This window comes from Lynx canadensis, chromosome B3, assembly GCF_007474595.2.
Source record: "Lynx canadensis isolate LIC74 chromosome B3, mLynCan4.pri.v2, whole genome shotgun sequence".
In the NCBI taxonomy this organism is placed as follows: domain Eukaryota; kingdom Metazoa; phylum Chordata; class Mammalia; order Carnivora; family Felidae; genus Lynx; species Lynx canadensis.
This window is the reverse complement of record NC_044308.2, coordinates 21098986-21111888: the sequence shown is the minus strand read 5'-3', so window position 1 is coordinate 21111888 and position 12903 is coordinate 21098986. Positions and strand designations below refer to the sequence as shown.

Genomic DNA, 12903 nt, shown 5'->3' with positions numbered 1-12903 from the left:
TTCATGGCTTCCTGTTAGAGTTTCATAATGCTATTTAGGTAAATAGGTACCTCCAACACAGTTAAGATCTGAATGGTTAAGTGAACTAGATGTAACTCTATGAAAAGGTGTAGTTTGTACACAAAATGTCAATTTCATTCACCTAAATAAAAATGAATCTGTTGGGGCACGTGAGTGGCTCAGTCAGTTGAGCGTCTGACTCTTAATTGCAGCTCAGGTCATGATCCCTGGGTCATGGGATGGGGCCCCGCGATGGTCTCAATGCTGAGCTGAGCATGGAGCCTGCTTAAGATTCTCTCTCTCTCTCTCTCTCTCTCTCTCTCTCTGACCCTCCCCTGCTTCTGTGCCCTCTATTTCTCTCTGTATCTCTCTCTCTCTCAAAGTAAAAAAAAAAAAAAAAATTAAGGGCACCTGGGTGGCTCAGTTGGTTGAGAGTCTGACTTCCGCTCAGGTCATGATCTCACAGTTGGTGAGTTCAAGCCCTGTGTCGGGCTCTGTGCTAACAGCTCAGAGCCTGAAGCCTGCTTCAGATTCTGTGTCTCCCTCTCTCTGTGTTCTGTCTTTCTCTCTCTCTCAAAAATAAATAAACATTAAAAAGATTATTTTTAAAAATTAAAATAAAAAAAATTTTTAAAGAAAATGAATCTGTTATAAACTAAACAGAAGGTCTTCTAAAGCCATGAAAGCGATCAGAAATGAATTTAGCTAAACCTTACCATCTCTGAGGACAACAGCTATGGGCTGAGTTTGGAGAGCCACTGAGAAGATTCACCCAATATGAAATCCATGCAGATAGGATCACTGACATTGAGCACACAGACTCTCAGACATCACCTAGGTCAGATATGACACATGCAACGTCAGCCCCACCATGTCCCCATGTTCGCCCCCTCCACTACCCCCCTGTAGATTCCTCTCCCTGCTTAAATGCCAGTGATTATCCCCCAAGTCAAGAAATATGCCTTAGGGGATAATGTCAAAGATCACGAAAGTCTTTCTTTTGTTGAACCTAAATGTCCCTCCTTATTTCAGTGGCACCCAGACCCTCCTTGATGGAAACTACCTATGCCAGCCCTCCTTAGCATCTGCTGTACTGCAGTCCCCCACATAGCCAAGTGGCTGGGCAGCAGAAGGAGCAGAAAAAGCTTCAGGGACTCACACATGAGACTCTTCTGTGAGCTGCATGGATTCTCTAGCATGGGGTTAAAAAAAATCCTGGAATGAAAAAATAACCATTTAAAGTCCCTGAAAATGATCCCAAGGGCCAATAGGAAATAGAGAAATATCTATACAAAAACAGCTACAAAAATTCAATAGAAAGGCTAGAGTTTGTGGTATTTGAAGCATGAGAGCTCTGTCCCTTCCCCTTCCTGGCTCAGTAAGATCAAACTACATCTAAAGGAAGCAGAAGGAAATATTAAATAAAATGGAATAAAATAGAAAATTTTGAAACAATAGAGAAAAATCAATGTAACCAAAAGCTATTTCTTGGAAAAGATCAACAAAATTGACAAACCTTTAGGTAGACTGATGAAGAATTCAAATTACTAGAATCAGAAATGAAAAGATATTACTACCAATCTTACAGAAACAGAAAGGAATACTAATTTATACACTAATTACAATAAATTAAATAACTTAGGTGAAATGGACAAATTCCTAGGAAGACACGAATTACTAGACCAATTCAAGAAGAAATATGCAATCTAAATAGACCTATACGAAATTAAGACATAGGATTAGTATCAAAAATGACCCACAAAGAAAAGCTTAGGTCCAGATGACTTCACTGCTGAATTGTACTAAATATTTTTCAAAGAATTACACAAATAATCACAAAAATGTCAAAAAAATAGAAGATGAGAAAACATTCCTCAACTCAGTTCCTGGTTTCATGAGGCCAGTACTACCTGTATATTAAAACCAAAGACACCACACAAAAAGAAAACTACATAACAATATCTTTTGTGAGTATGGATGCAGAAATCCTGAACAAATACTATCAAACCAAATATAGCAACATATAAAAACATAATCAACTGGGATTTATCCCAGGGATGCAAAGTTGGTTTCACATCAGAAAATCAACTAATGCAATACATCACATAAATAGAATAAAAACAAAAATAACATAATCATCTCAACTGACAAAAAAGCATTTGGTAAAATTCAACACCTTTTATGATTAAAAATTGAGGAATTTCTTCAATCTAATAAAGGACATCTATGAAAATCCACAGTTATCATCATACTTAATGGTGAATGATTGGATGCTTTGTCTCTAATATCAGAGATAAGGATGTCCACTCTCACCACTTCTATCCAAAACTGTACTAGAGGTCTTAGCCAAGGAAATTAAGATAAAGAAATAAAAGGCACCCATAGTGGAAAAGAAAAAGTAGCTATCTTTATTGGCAGATGACATAATGTTGTATATAGAAAACCCTAAGGAATCACTAAAAAAAAAAATTCTTGTAACTAGTAAGCAAGTTCAGCAAGGTTGAAGTGTAAAATAAAAATCAGTAACAAAAATTATGTTTATATCTATCTACTTCCAATGAACAATGAAATAAAATGAAACTAACAAAACAATTCCGTGTACAATATCATCAAAAAGAAAAAGATACTTTGGAATAAACTTAGAAAAGTAGTGCAAAACCTATACTCTGAAAAGTGCAAAACACTGTTGAAAGAAATTAACAAAGATCCAAATAATTGGAAAAACAGCCCATGTTCATGGATCAGAAGAGTTAACATTGTTAACAATATTCACAAATTGATCTACAGATTCAGTGCAGTCCATATCAGAATCCCAGCTTGCTTCTTTGCAAAAATTGACAAGCAGACTGATATGGAATTGCAAGGGATACAGAATAGCCAAAGCAATATCATTTAAAAAAAAAAAAAAAGAACAAAGTAGGAAGACTCACACGCTACTTGATTTCAAAACTTACTACAAAGCTACAGTAATCAAAGTAGTATGGTACTGGCATAAGGATAGACATACAGACAAATGGAATAGAATCAGGAGTCCATAAATAACCATACATTTGTAGACAATTGATGTTTCAGCAAGGTTACCAAAACAGAGAAAGAATAATCTCTTCATCAAATGGTGTGGAAACAACTGCGTATCATGATGCAAAGAATGTATTTAGACCCCCACCTCACACCATATATAAAAATTAGCTCAAAGTGTATCAAAAACCTAGGGGCGCCTGGTTGGCTCAGTCTCTTAAGCATCTGACTCCTGATTTCAGCTCAGGTCATGATTTCACAGTCGGGATGGAGGCTCACTTTGGGCTCTGCTCTGGGAATGGAGCCTGCTTAAGATTCTCTCCCTCACCCTCTGTCCCTCCCCAGCTCAGGCTCTCTCTAAAATTAAAAAAAAAACTGGGGCACCTGGGTGGCTCAGTCGGTTGGGCATTTGACTTCAGCACAGGTCATGATCTCGCAGTCAGTGAGTTCAAGCCCTACATCGGGCCCTGTGCTGACAGCTCAGAGCCTGGAGCCTGCTTCGGATTCTGTGTCTCCCTCTCTCTCTGCTCCTCCCCTGCTAGCACTCTCTCAAAAATGAATAAAATGTAAAAAAAAAAACTATCAAAAACATAAATGTAGGGGCTTAAACTATAAAACTCTTAGACAAAAACATAGGAGCAAATCTTCATGGCTTTGGATTTAGCAAGAGATTCTTAAATTTGACAATAAAAGTATAAGCAGAAAAAGGACTATATTTTCAAGGTTACTAATGTAGAGAAATGTCTTATTAAGCAACAGAATTCAACAATTTGAAAATTCCTGGAAGATCAATTCTGTCTGTATCAGGAGGGCATGATTACACTTTGTCACAGCATGTTTGATAATTGATGCCCATGTTGATGTTTTCAACACATCAAAAAAGAGTTAAAATATATGCAGTACAGAAGGGCAACTATCCAATGTGTTTTAAATGGACTGGTATGTAAATAGACATAAGTTGATTATCTGGAAAAGGCCATCATAAGGGACATTTCTATCCTTAACAGAGCCATATAAGGAAAGTGTTAGTCTGCCCTTGTTCCGGTGCTACCCTCCTGTTGAGTTTAACTCCTCTTAAGGAGGAAAATGTTATAGAAAGACTGTTTTGTCCTTGTTTTCAGGTGTTGTTGTGGCCAGCTTACCAACCAGCATATCCCCCCTCTGCCAAGTGTAACATCCAGCAAAAATGAAGAGGAAAATAAACAGGTGGAGACTCAGCCCGAAAAATGGTCTGTCAGCAAACACACCCAGACCTACCCAACAGATTCCTATGGAACTCTTGAATTCCAGGGTGGTGGATACTCCAATAAAGCCATGGTAAGACAGGCTTTAAAAAGGGATGCCACTGTGTAAGCTCACAGTCTCTATCAGAGGCCCAGTCTCCCAGCTCCCCAGACTGCAGACACCTGGGTCTTCTTTCAGGGTGTGACTCAGTCTTCCTAGATATTTCATTGCAAAGGGAAGAAATATAACTGCACACTCAACTTTTTAGCCATGAGATTTGGAAACTGAGCAATCTTATAAAGAGCACGTAGTGTCACTAAGTTCATACCAGAATTGTGAATCTACAAATCATGCAACCATACTCATCACTGAGTGATGAGTGAGAAATTACGCTATTTGTTTTTTGAGGTTGTTTGGGGTTTGCTTTTGTTTTTTATAACTGTGAACCTTCCACTCCCCCTTGAATGGGTTAGGAGTGTCTGGAAATATTTCCCTCTGAAGTTCATCCACAGCCTCCCTGGGCCTGCATTCAGCTGGCCCAAGAAGACTAAGGTCTTTCACATTTTCACGTAAACAGGGAGTGCCCTCTGCCTTTCAGATGAGCCCTGCCAGAGAGGGGAGGCGTCAGCACTGTGATCCCTTTCAGCTAATTCTGAATAATACTCCCACATGTCCAGTCAGATCGTTTTTGCAATTTCATTTTATTCCACTGGCCCAATATCATTGTACAAATAAAATTCAGTTGCGTTCCAAATAGCACAACAGAGTCTTCTGGAATGGCACCCTACATATCGGCATGGACACAAAGAGGCTGTTCATAGGGGCAAAGGCATCTGACCATTCATTTCTTCTTCACCTTGGGGGGTGGTCAAATCCAGAGATTAACCCAGGATCCCCATTGTCAGCACCAACACCATGTGGCCATGTTGAGCACTCCCTCAACAATGCCCTGTCTAACCTCTGGAGACATAGTTCTAGCTGGGCCTCTTTGGAATTGATTTTTTCAAGATTGAGGGTTGCCAGGTAAAACACAGGACACCCAGCTGTATTTGGATTTCAGATAAACAACAGATAATTTTTTAGTATAAGCATGTGCCAAATATTGCATAGGTCATACTTACGATAAAACATTTTTCAATGTTCACATAAAATTCAAATTTAACTGGGTGTCCTATATTTTTATTTGCTAAATCTGGCAACTCTTCCAAAGTTCCTTTCCCTCACTTAGCCACAGACTCACACAGAAGGACATAAAGCCAAAACCAAAAGTGGTTGGACACGAACAGTAACCCTGTTCCCCTGTGATACAAGAGGAAAACCAAGAACAGGTACGAGCAACACATACTCTTTTGCAGTATATCCGTGTATCCTATGACACCAAGCCAGATTCTCTGCTTCATCTCATGGTTAAAGACTGGCAGCTGGAACTCCCCAAGCTCTTAATATCTGTGCACGGAGGCCTCCAGAACTTTGAGATGCAACCCAAGCTGAAACAGGTCTTTGGAAAAGGTCTGATCAAAGCCGCCATGACCACTGGGGCCTGGATTTTCACAGGGGGCGTCAGTACGGGTAAGAGCAGGCCCCTCCCCTTCCTGTAAACATACAAACCCAGAACTCATTATAGTTCCCAAAGAGTTGTTAAATAATTAAGATCAAAAAAACAAAACATATTGCAACCTGACAATATTTATGACAGAAGTGAAATCTTTGTCCAGTAGCTTATTTTTTTATTTTTATATTTTAGTGACAATGGTCAACATTTCCAGCACCCACGATGTGCCATTCCTCGAACTGAGTCCTGTACAAGCCTTGTTCTCACTGAGGCCCTTGACAATCCTTTTTGCCCTCCTATGGGAGAGGAAACAGAGGAAGGGAATGGTTAGGGCTATGCCAAGCAGTCTGACTCTTGACTTTGGCTGAATGTAGCCAAGGAGCCCCACTCACTAACATCTTTAGGTCTTAGAAATTTGTAAAGGAAATCCCAGTATCATTGCTTTGGTTTTTGGTTTTTGTTTTCCCTTTTCTAGGAGCTAATGCAGGGTGACCAGTTATTATGAATTATAATAGTTATTATAAATTCCGGTGTATTTCTTTTAATGATGAAGATCGTTATGCTTCAACCCTATTCCATAGAGAATGGAGTGGTTCAGAGAAGGGGTCCCTAAAGTTCATAAGTAATGGTATGATGGGAGGAAAGGGCCTAAAAATATGATCCATGGCTATTTGTAGGTGTTATCAGCCACGTAGGGGATGCCTTAAAAGACCACTCCTCCAAATCCAGAGGTCGGGTTTGTGCTATAGGAATTGCTCCGTGGGGCATCGTGGAAAACAAGGAAGACCTGGTTGGAAAGGATGTAAGTGTTTTCTCCCCAGATATTGGCAATTTTTCAAGTCAAAGTCTTTATATTGAGATAACTGTGGATTCCCTTGCAGTTGTAAGAATAATAAAGAGAGGCCCCATATGTCCTTCCTCCTTTTCCCAATGGTAACATGTTGCCAAATGTGGTATAGTATCACAACCAGGATATTCATATCAATACAGTCAAGATACAGAGTATTTCCATCACCATTAGCATCACTCATGTTGTCCTTTAATATCCATGCCTAATTCTCTCTGACCTCTACCATCTCTTTAACCTCTGGCAGCCACTAATCTTCCCCTTATCTCTATAATTTTATTATTTCAAGAATGTTCTATAAATGGGACCATGCACTATGTAACCTTGAAGACTGCTGTTTTGTGATTTTTTTTTATTGTTGTTGTTTTATTCCACATTCCTAGAGATCCATCCAGGTTGTCGTGTGTATCAATGGTTCGTTCCCTCTTATTTCTGAGTGGTTTTCCACGGTATGGGTGTATACCACAGTTAGTTTACCTGTGTATCTGTTGAAGTGCATCTGAGTTGTTTCCATTTTGGCTATCACAAATGAAGTAACCATAAATGTTCATGTACAGGATTTTGTGTTACTGTCAGTTTTCATTTCTCTGCAGTAAATGCCCAGAAGTGTGGTTGCTGGGTTGTCATTATCTAAAATGATTTATTTGTTTTTTCTAATTTAATATAGAAATTTGCAAACAGAAATTTTCAACAGAGAGAGGACAGGGAAGCAAGAGTAGGTTTAAGTGCACAGTTAGATGAAGTTGCCACTACATACGTATGAATATTGCCTGCTTCCCCTGGTAGTCTTAATGTCTACGTTCTGCAGCGCTGATCTATGTTGTGCATTTTGCCAGGTAACGAGAGTGTACCAGACTATGTCCAACCCCCTAAGCAAGCTCTCTTTGCTCAACAACTCACACACTCACTTCATCCTGGCCGACAATGGCACCCTGGGCAAATACGGTGCCGAGGTGAAGCTGCGGAGGCAGCTGGAGAAGCACATCTCTCTGCAGAAAATTAACACAAGTAAGTTCTGGCAAAGCCCATGGGTGCTGGGCTGCCACCCCTGCCATGAAACCCAGGCTTAAATGGAAACGTCTCAAGTGTGTTTAGAGTTTCCACTTTGATTCTCATCAGATCCACAGAACAACAGATCAACAGACTTGTCTAGAGCCCTTAGTCTGGCCAGGTACCAAATCACACTTGCTGAGCTGTGTGGTGATACTCTGCCCTAGGTTTACAGGGAGGGGCCATGTGAGAAACAGCCCTACAGCAGTTGTCATGGTGACAGCATTGCCCACCATGTTGCCCAGTGTAATTACTGTAGTTATTTTTGTAGTGTTTGAACAGGAAGAAAGTTCCTCACTCAAAGACATAGTAGGATTTCTCCTGTCAACTAAGTGTTAGTTGATCATTAAATTAAATATCTCTGTAGCTCTGGGTCTCTCACCCAGACTAAGGTGGGCTGGATGGGGAGACTTGTGGAGACAGCCACAGGAAACATCTGCTCCCCATGGCCCCACCTGTGCTGGTCCAGGTGGCACAGCCCTACAGCAGGGCTGCCTCCAGGGGGTGGGTGGTGAGGTCAAGCTCAAGAGAAAGGAACAAACCACAACCAGATGAAATGATAATGACTGGTTAGGATGAAAATAACTGTTGTTATCTCTTGAAATGTGCTCCCACTCTGGGAATACTTATTGCCAAATATTATTAAAAGATTTTAAAGACTATTTTGTTTTCACCATCCCTGATAAGGTTTTTGTGAAAGCCAGTCAAAGGCCTGGAAATGGCCATTGTCAAGCCCAATTAAGGACCTGTGAGCACAAGTGGTTAGAATGGTTGCCTGCAAAGGGGACTGTGGATAAACTACTTGGTGACTGACTTTTTTGTTCTCACATTTTTAATTGTCTTGGACTCATAACTTTTCACACTGCCCAACTTCATCTGGCCATGTGACTTGTGGGCTTCCCTTTGTCATCCTTTGCCTAGGGCTCTGAGTGAGGCAGGGACAGCAAAGGGGTGCTCAGTCGTCACCTCTCACAGCTTGGAGCTTCGGGGAATCCAGCCTATACCAAGAAGAACCAATTTTGCCCTGTTTCTAGAAAATGAAGCGATTTGGCCACCATATTCCTGAAGATTTAGAATGTCAAGCCTTGCTTGGCTTGGAAATCTCAAAGGCAGGGTCCGCCTCATCTTTACCTGTTTTTCCGGTATCTGTTGGCCGGGACCTGGCACAAAGCAGACCCTCCATGCATATTCGCTGAAATGAACGTCACTGAGATTATCTTGGAAGGAGAAGAGAAAGTTGTTCAAAATTTTTTAGAGTTCCTGACTATAGAAATGCATCATGGAAGCAAACCAGAAACTCTGAATTCGGCCACTTGAAATGTTTAGATTTCCTCCTAATGTATGCTAGCAGATTTTATCTGAAGGCCTTCAGAACTATGAGACCAAGGACATTTCTCCTACTTGCCATTTGTTAATGTTGATCAAGTAACTCCCATCACAACTAATGGGCGCCTGGGGAAACACGCTTAGAATATAACTTGTCCTGGCCAATCTAGGGTAAAATTGTCAAGTAGACAAATTTGTCTCTGTGGCTCTTCCACTCCCACTGTCCTCCCTCTCCAGAATCTCAGATTCTTGGACTCCTCCTGCTTCCTCCTGCTTCTCAGAGTTCACCCTGCTTGTTCTGCCTCCAGAAGTTAGCCTGTCCCTACCACATTCCCAAAGATTCCTACTATCTGATGGAGACAGAGGGAGGACTTGGGGAATAAGTTACTAACTGATGGGTTAATGATGGTGGTCCAAGTTGCCCTCTCAGGTAATTTGTGCCATGTCGTTGGTGTGTATGATAAATGTGTTTTATGTTGCAGGGCTGGGACAGGGTGTGCCTGTCGTGGGCCTGGTGGTGGAAGGAGGCCCTAATGTGGTTTCCATTGTCTTGGAATATCTCCGAGAAGACCCTCCAGTCCCCGTGGTGATTTGTGATGGCAGTGGGCGAGCCTCGGACATTCTGTCTTTTGCACACAAGTACTGTGAAGAAGGAGGGTAGGATTTCTGACATGTTACAAAGGGTGGGTTTTTAACTGCCTTCTTGTTAGGCCAAGAAGAAAACCCTAAGTGATACATTTAGCCATTCCAAAAATGCTAAATAATGAAGATTTACTAGATCTCTCCCATTTTCTGAGGTCAGCATGTGAGGGAGCTGTCAAGAGCATGATGTTTCTTACAGAATTCTTTCTCTGGGGGAATATACTCTCTTCCAACTTCATTTTCCCTTATAAGGTTTTCAACCAGCCTGGAATTTAGGACACGTGTGAATGCAGTTTTTGACTGTGGTCCCTTTTTGTCTCCTAGCCTGGGATACCCTCCAATGGTAAAGTTTCAAATCAAAGACACCAGACGGACATAGAGTTGTCTGATTTATTCATGTACAGATTTAACTCATATTGTTTCCTTCTCTTTTGCATTTCCTTTGAACAGGATAATAAATGAATCCCTCAAGGATCAGCTTCTAGTTACCATTCAGAAAACATTTAATTACAACAAGACACAATCTCATCAGCTGTTTGCAATTATAATGGAGTGCATGAAAAAGAAAGAACTCGTAAGTGTCTTGAGTTTATTTCCAAACCAGCTCCACAGAGAGAATTATGTTTCCTTTCTAATTCTGCCCATATGTGCATGATGGACTTGTTCATATTTTAGTTTCAGACTTTTCCAAGGGGCAGTTTACAAATCCCTACCAAATTGGCTGTTATGCCCACGTGATAGAAACAGACTAAGCATGCACAGGGAAGGGACCCAAGTGCTTTCAGAGCTTAGCACACGTTAGGTGACACCATGCTACTTTGCACCAGTTCTGAGGTTTATGATATTAATCATATGTAAAGCCATGAGGAGCGACAGACACACCCTTTTAGGTGCACTTACAAAATTCTATCACTTCACTCTCCAAATACCGTAATTATTTCCCACTCCTTGCCTCCCTAATTATGCTTGTAAGGAATACACACAAGGTAGCCCCTTCAAAATTTTAAATCTAGAGGGATGCCTGGTTGGCTCAGTTGGTTGAGCATCCAACTTCAGCTGAGGTCATGGTGTCATGGTTCATAGGTTCAAGCCCTGCATCGGGCTCTGTGCTGACAGCTCAGAGCCTGGAGCCTGCTTCAGATTCTGTGTCTCCCTCTCTCTCTCAGCCCCTCCCCCACTCATGCTCTGTCTCTCAAAAATGAATAAATGTTTTAAAAATTTTTTTAATTCTAAATCTACAAATTTCCTACAACTGTAGCAGTTTTCTGAGTAGAAATTATTTTGTCAACTTGGTAGCAATTTAGATATTGGAGTATGTAGATACTGAATGGGCTCTTTCCTCTTGAGAGTAGTGGAGTAGATTGGGTAAATAATAAAATAGGTATCCAGGCAAAGACTCAGAGTCAGGACGATCAAAGTTATCACTTGTGGAAATGAAAGACACCTGGCTTAAAATCATTCCACTTCCAGAATCATTGAATCGCATGTCAGTCTCTATGGTCCTTTAAAAAAAAATCCAATTCTCCCTTTTAGTTTCAACTTTGCTTTACTTGGTCTTTTCATGATTAACTTGTTTTCAGGTCACCGTGTTTAGAATGGGTTCCGAGGGTCAGCAAGACATCGAGATGGCAATTTTAACGGCCTTGTTGAAAGGTGAGCTCTCAGGAAACAGTGACTCCTGGCCTCTCAGTGCTGGCCTAGGCCAGGGCTTTGCTCATGGCCAAGAAACCACACTCCCTCTTCTCCTGCCAGGAACAATGTCTACTGGTGATCGAATCCAGAGCCAGTCAGGCTGCCTGGAGTTATCTCACTGTGAAGCCATGGCAGAACAACAAAGCTCACGATGGGTGTCTTGGGAAGGGGTATTTTCTTCGGGTGCCAATGGACCATGTGGGCGGAAGTCAGACCAGTTTCTATTCATAACTAGTTCATTAAGGGTTTCCTCATAGAGGGGGAACATGGGTGGTTTTTCATTCGCCATCACTGCAATGATTTGTTCAATTTCCATCCTGCTCCTAATGATAGGCTATGACCTGGCCACCCACACGGTCACTCTAGGACACACATTTCTTCTCTGCCTCTTGGCTACTCTAGGACAATGAGAGGGCAGGGATGAGAGAGGAGAGTGTCACCATCGGACCAGGTGCCTGGCAGTGCTGTGCTGGTCTCCCCACGGCTGGGGGCTGGTGCTCTTGGCCTGTGCCCACCTTTGGCCTGAAAGGGCTGATGTCAAGGCAGTCCCAGGGTTTCTGCCCTCCTGCAGATGAGGGTCCTGGAATCACCAGGTTCCTCCTCTGTCCCTTCAGGGACACCAAGCCAAGCAGACATGGAAAAAGGTGGCCTCCAACCTCCTCCCAGGCAGCTCTTTGAGAATATGGAGTTCTTAGCTTTGGGGCCTGAGTAGTCACTCAGGGACAAGAGAAAAGGCAGGAGTGCTTAGTTCCAGGCTGGCGTGAGCCAGCCCAGGGAAGCCCGTGCTCACCTCCCAGCACCTGCCTAACTGGGGCAATCCAGGCATGGAGTGAGAAAAGCCTTGTTTCTTGCCTTTCCAGGGACAAATGCATCAGCCCCGGACCAGCTGAGCTTGGCACTGGCTTGGAACCGCGTCGACATAGCACGAAGCCAGATCTTTGTCTTTGGGCCCCACTGGCCGGTGAAACTAAGTGTTTTTCATCTCATACTAGCATGACCTTGTATAGATGATATATTAGTATGTTCTCCCTCATTACACAGATCTCAAGAAATTATCTGGGGTTTCTGATGATCCAACGTTAAATGCATTAGGGTCATTAGATGTTGCTATTTAACTTCCAAGAACCAGAAAGAAGAGCCACTAGTACTAATTATAGATTCAAAACAGTACTCTTGAAGAAATAACCACTAAATATTTTATCTTTGCTGGTGAAGTGGGGTTTACCCTTTTAAAGAAAAAGAAGAAAGAAAATAGCTCATTAAAATTAAATACAACAGTTGCATTGAGAGCATCGTCTTTTTAAATTATGTTCCATGGTACCCTGGAGGCCTAGAGAATTCTAGGGTGGGGGGGGGTCTTTGGGGTGTGGTATGTATGTGTCTGTGTGTAGCATGTGTGTGGTGTGTGTTATGTGTGTGGTGTGGTGTGTGATGCCTGTGTATGGTTTAGTGTGTGTGTGGTATATATCTGTGGTATCTGTGTGTGTATAATAATGATTAATGTGTGACAGGATGTTTGTGGGTGTGATACAGCTGTGTGTGTGAGTGGTAG

At 41.8% G+C, this 12903-nt stretch overlaps 1 protein-coding gene across 1 annotated transcript in view; it reads left to right on the top strand.

Annotated features, from left to right (window-relative positions):
- The window catches only part of TRPM1 (transient receptor potential cation channel subfamily M member 1), a 95764-nt gene that overhangs the window by 26811 nt on the left and 56050 nt on the right, over window positions 1-12903 (top strand). The window contains exons 4-11 of the mRNA XM_030317535.1: window positions 4140-4335; window positions 5598-5811; window positions 6472-6596; window positions 7478-7649; window positions 9500-9674; window positions 10110-10233; window positions 11240-11312; window positions 12212-12312. Coding sequence (XP_030173395.1) covers window positions 4140-4335; window positions 5598-5811; window positions 6472-6596; window positions 7478-7649; window positions 9500-9674; window positions 10110-10233; window positions 11240-11312; window positions 12212-12312 — 1180 coding nt within the window. The remainder of the gene's footprint in view (window positions 1-4139; window positions 4336-5597; window positions 5812-6471; window positions 6597-7477; window positions 7650-9499; window positions 9675-10109; window positions 10234-11239; window positions 11313-12211; window positions 12313-12903) is intronic.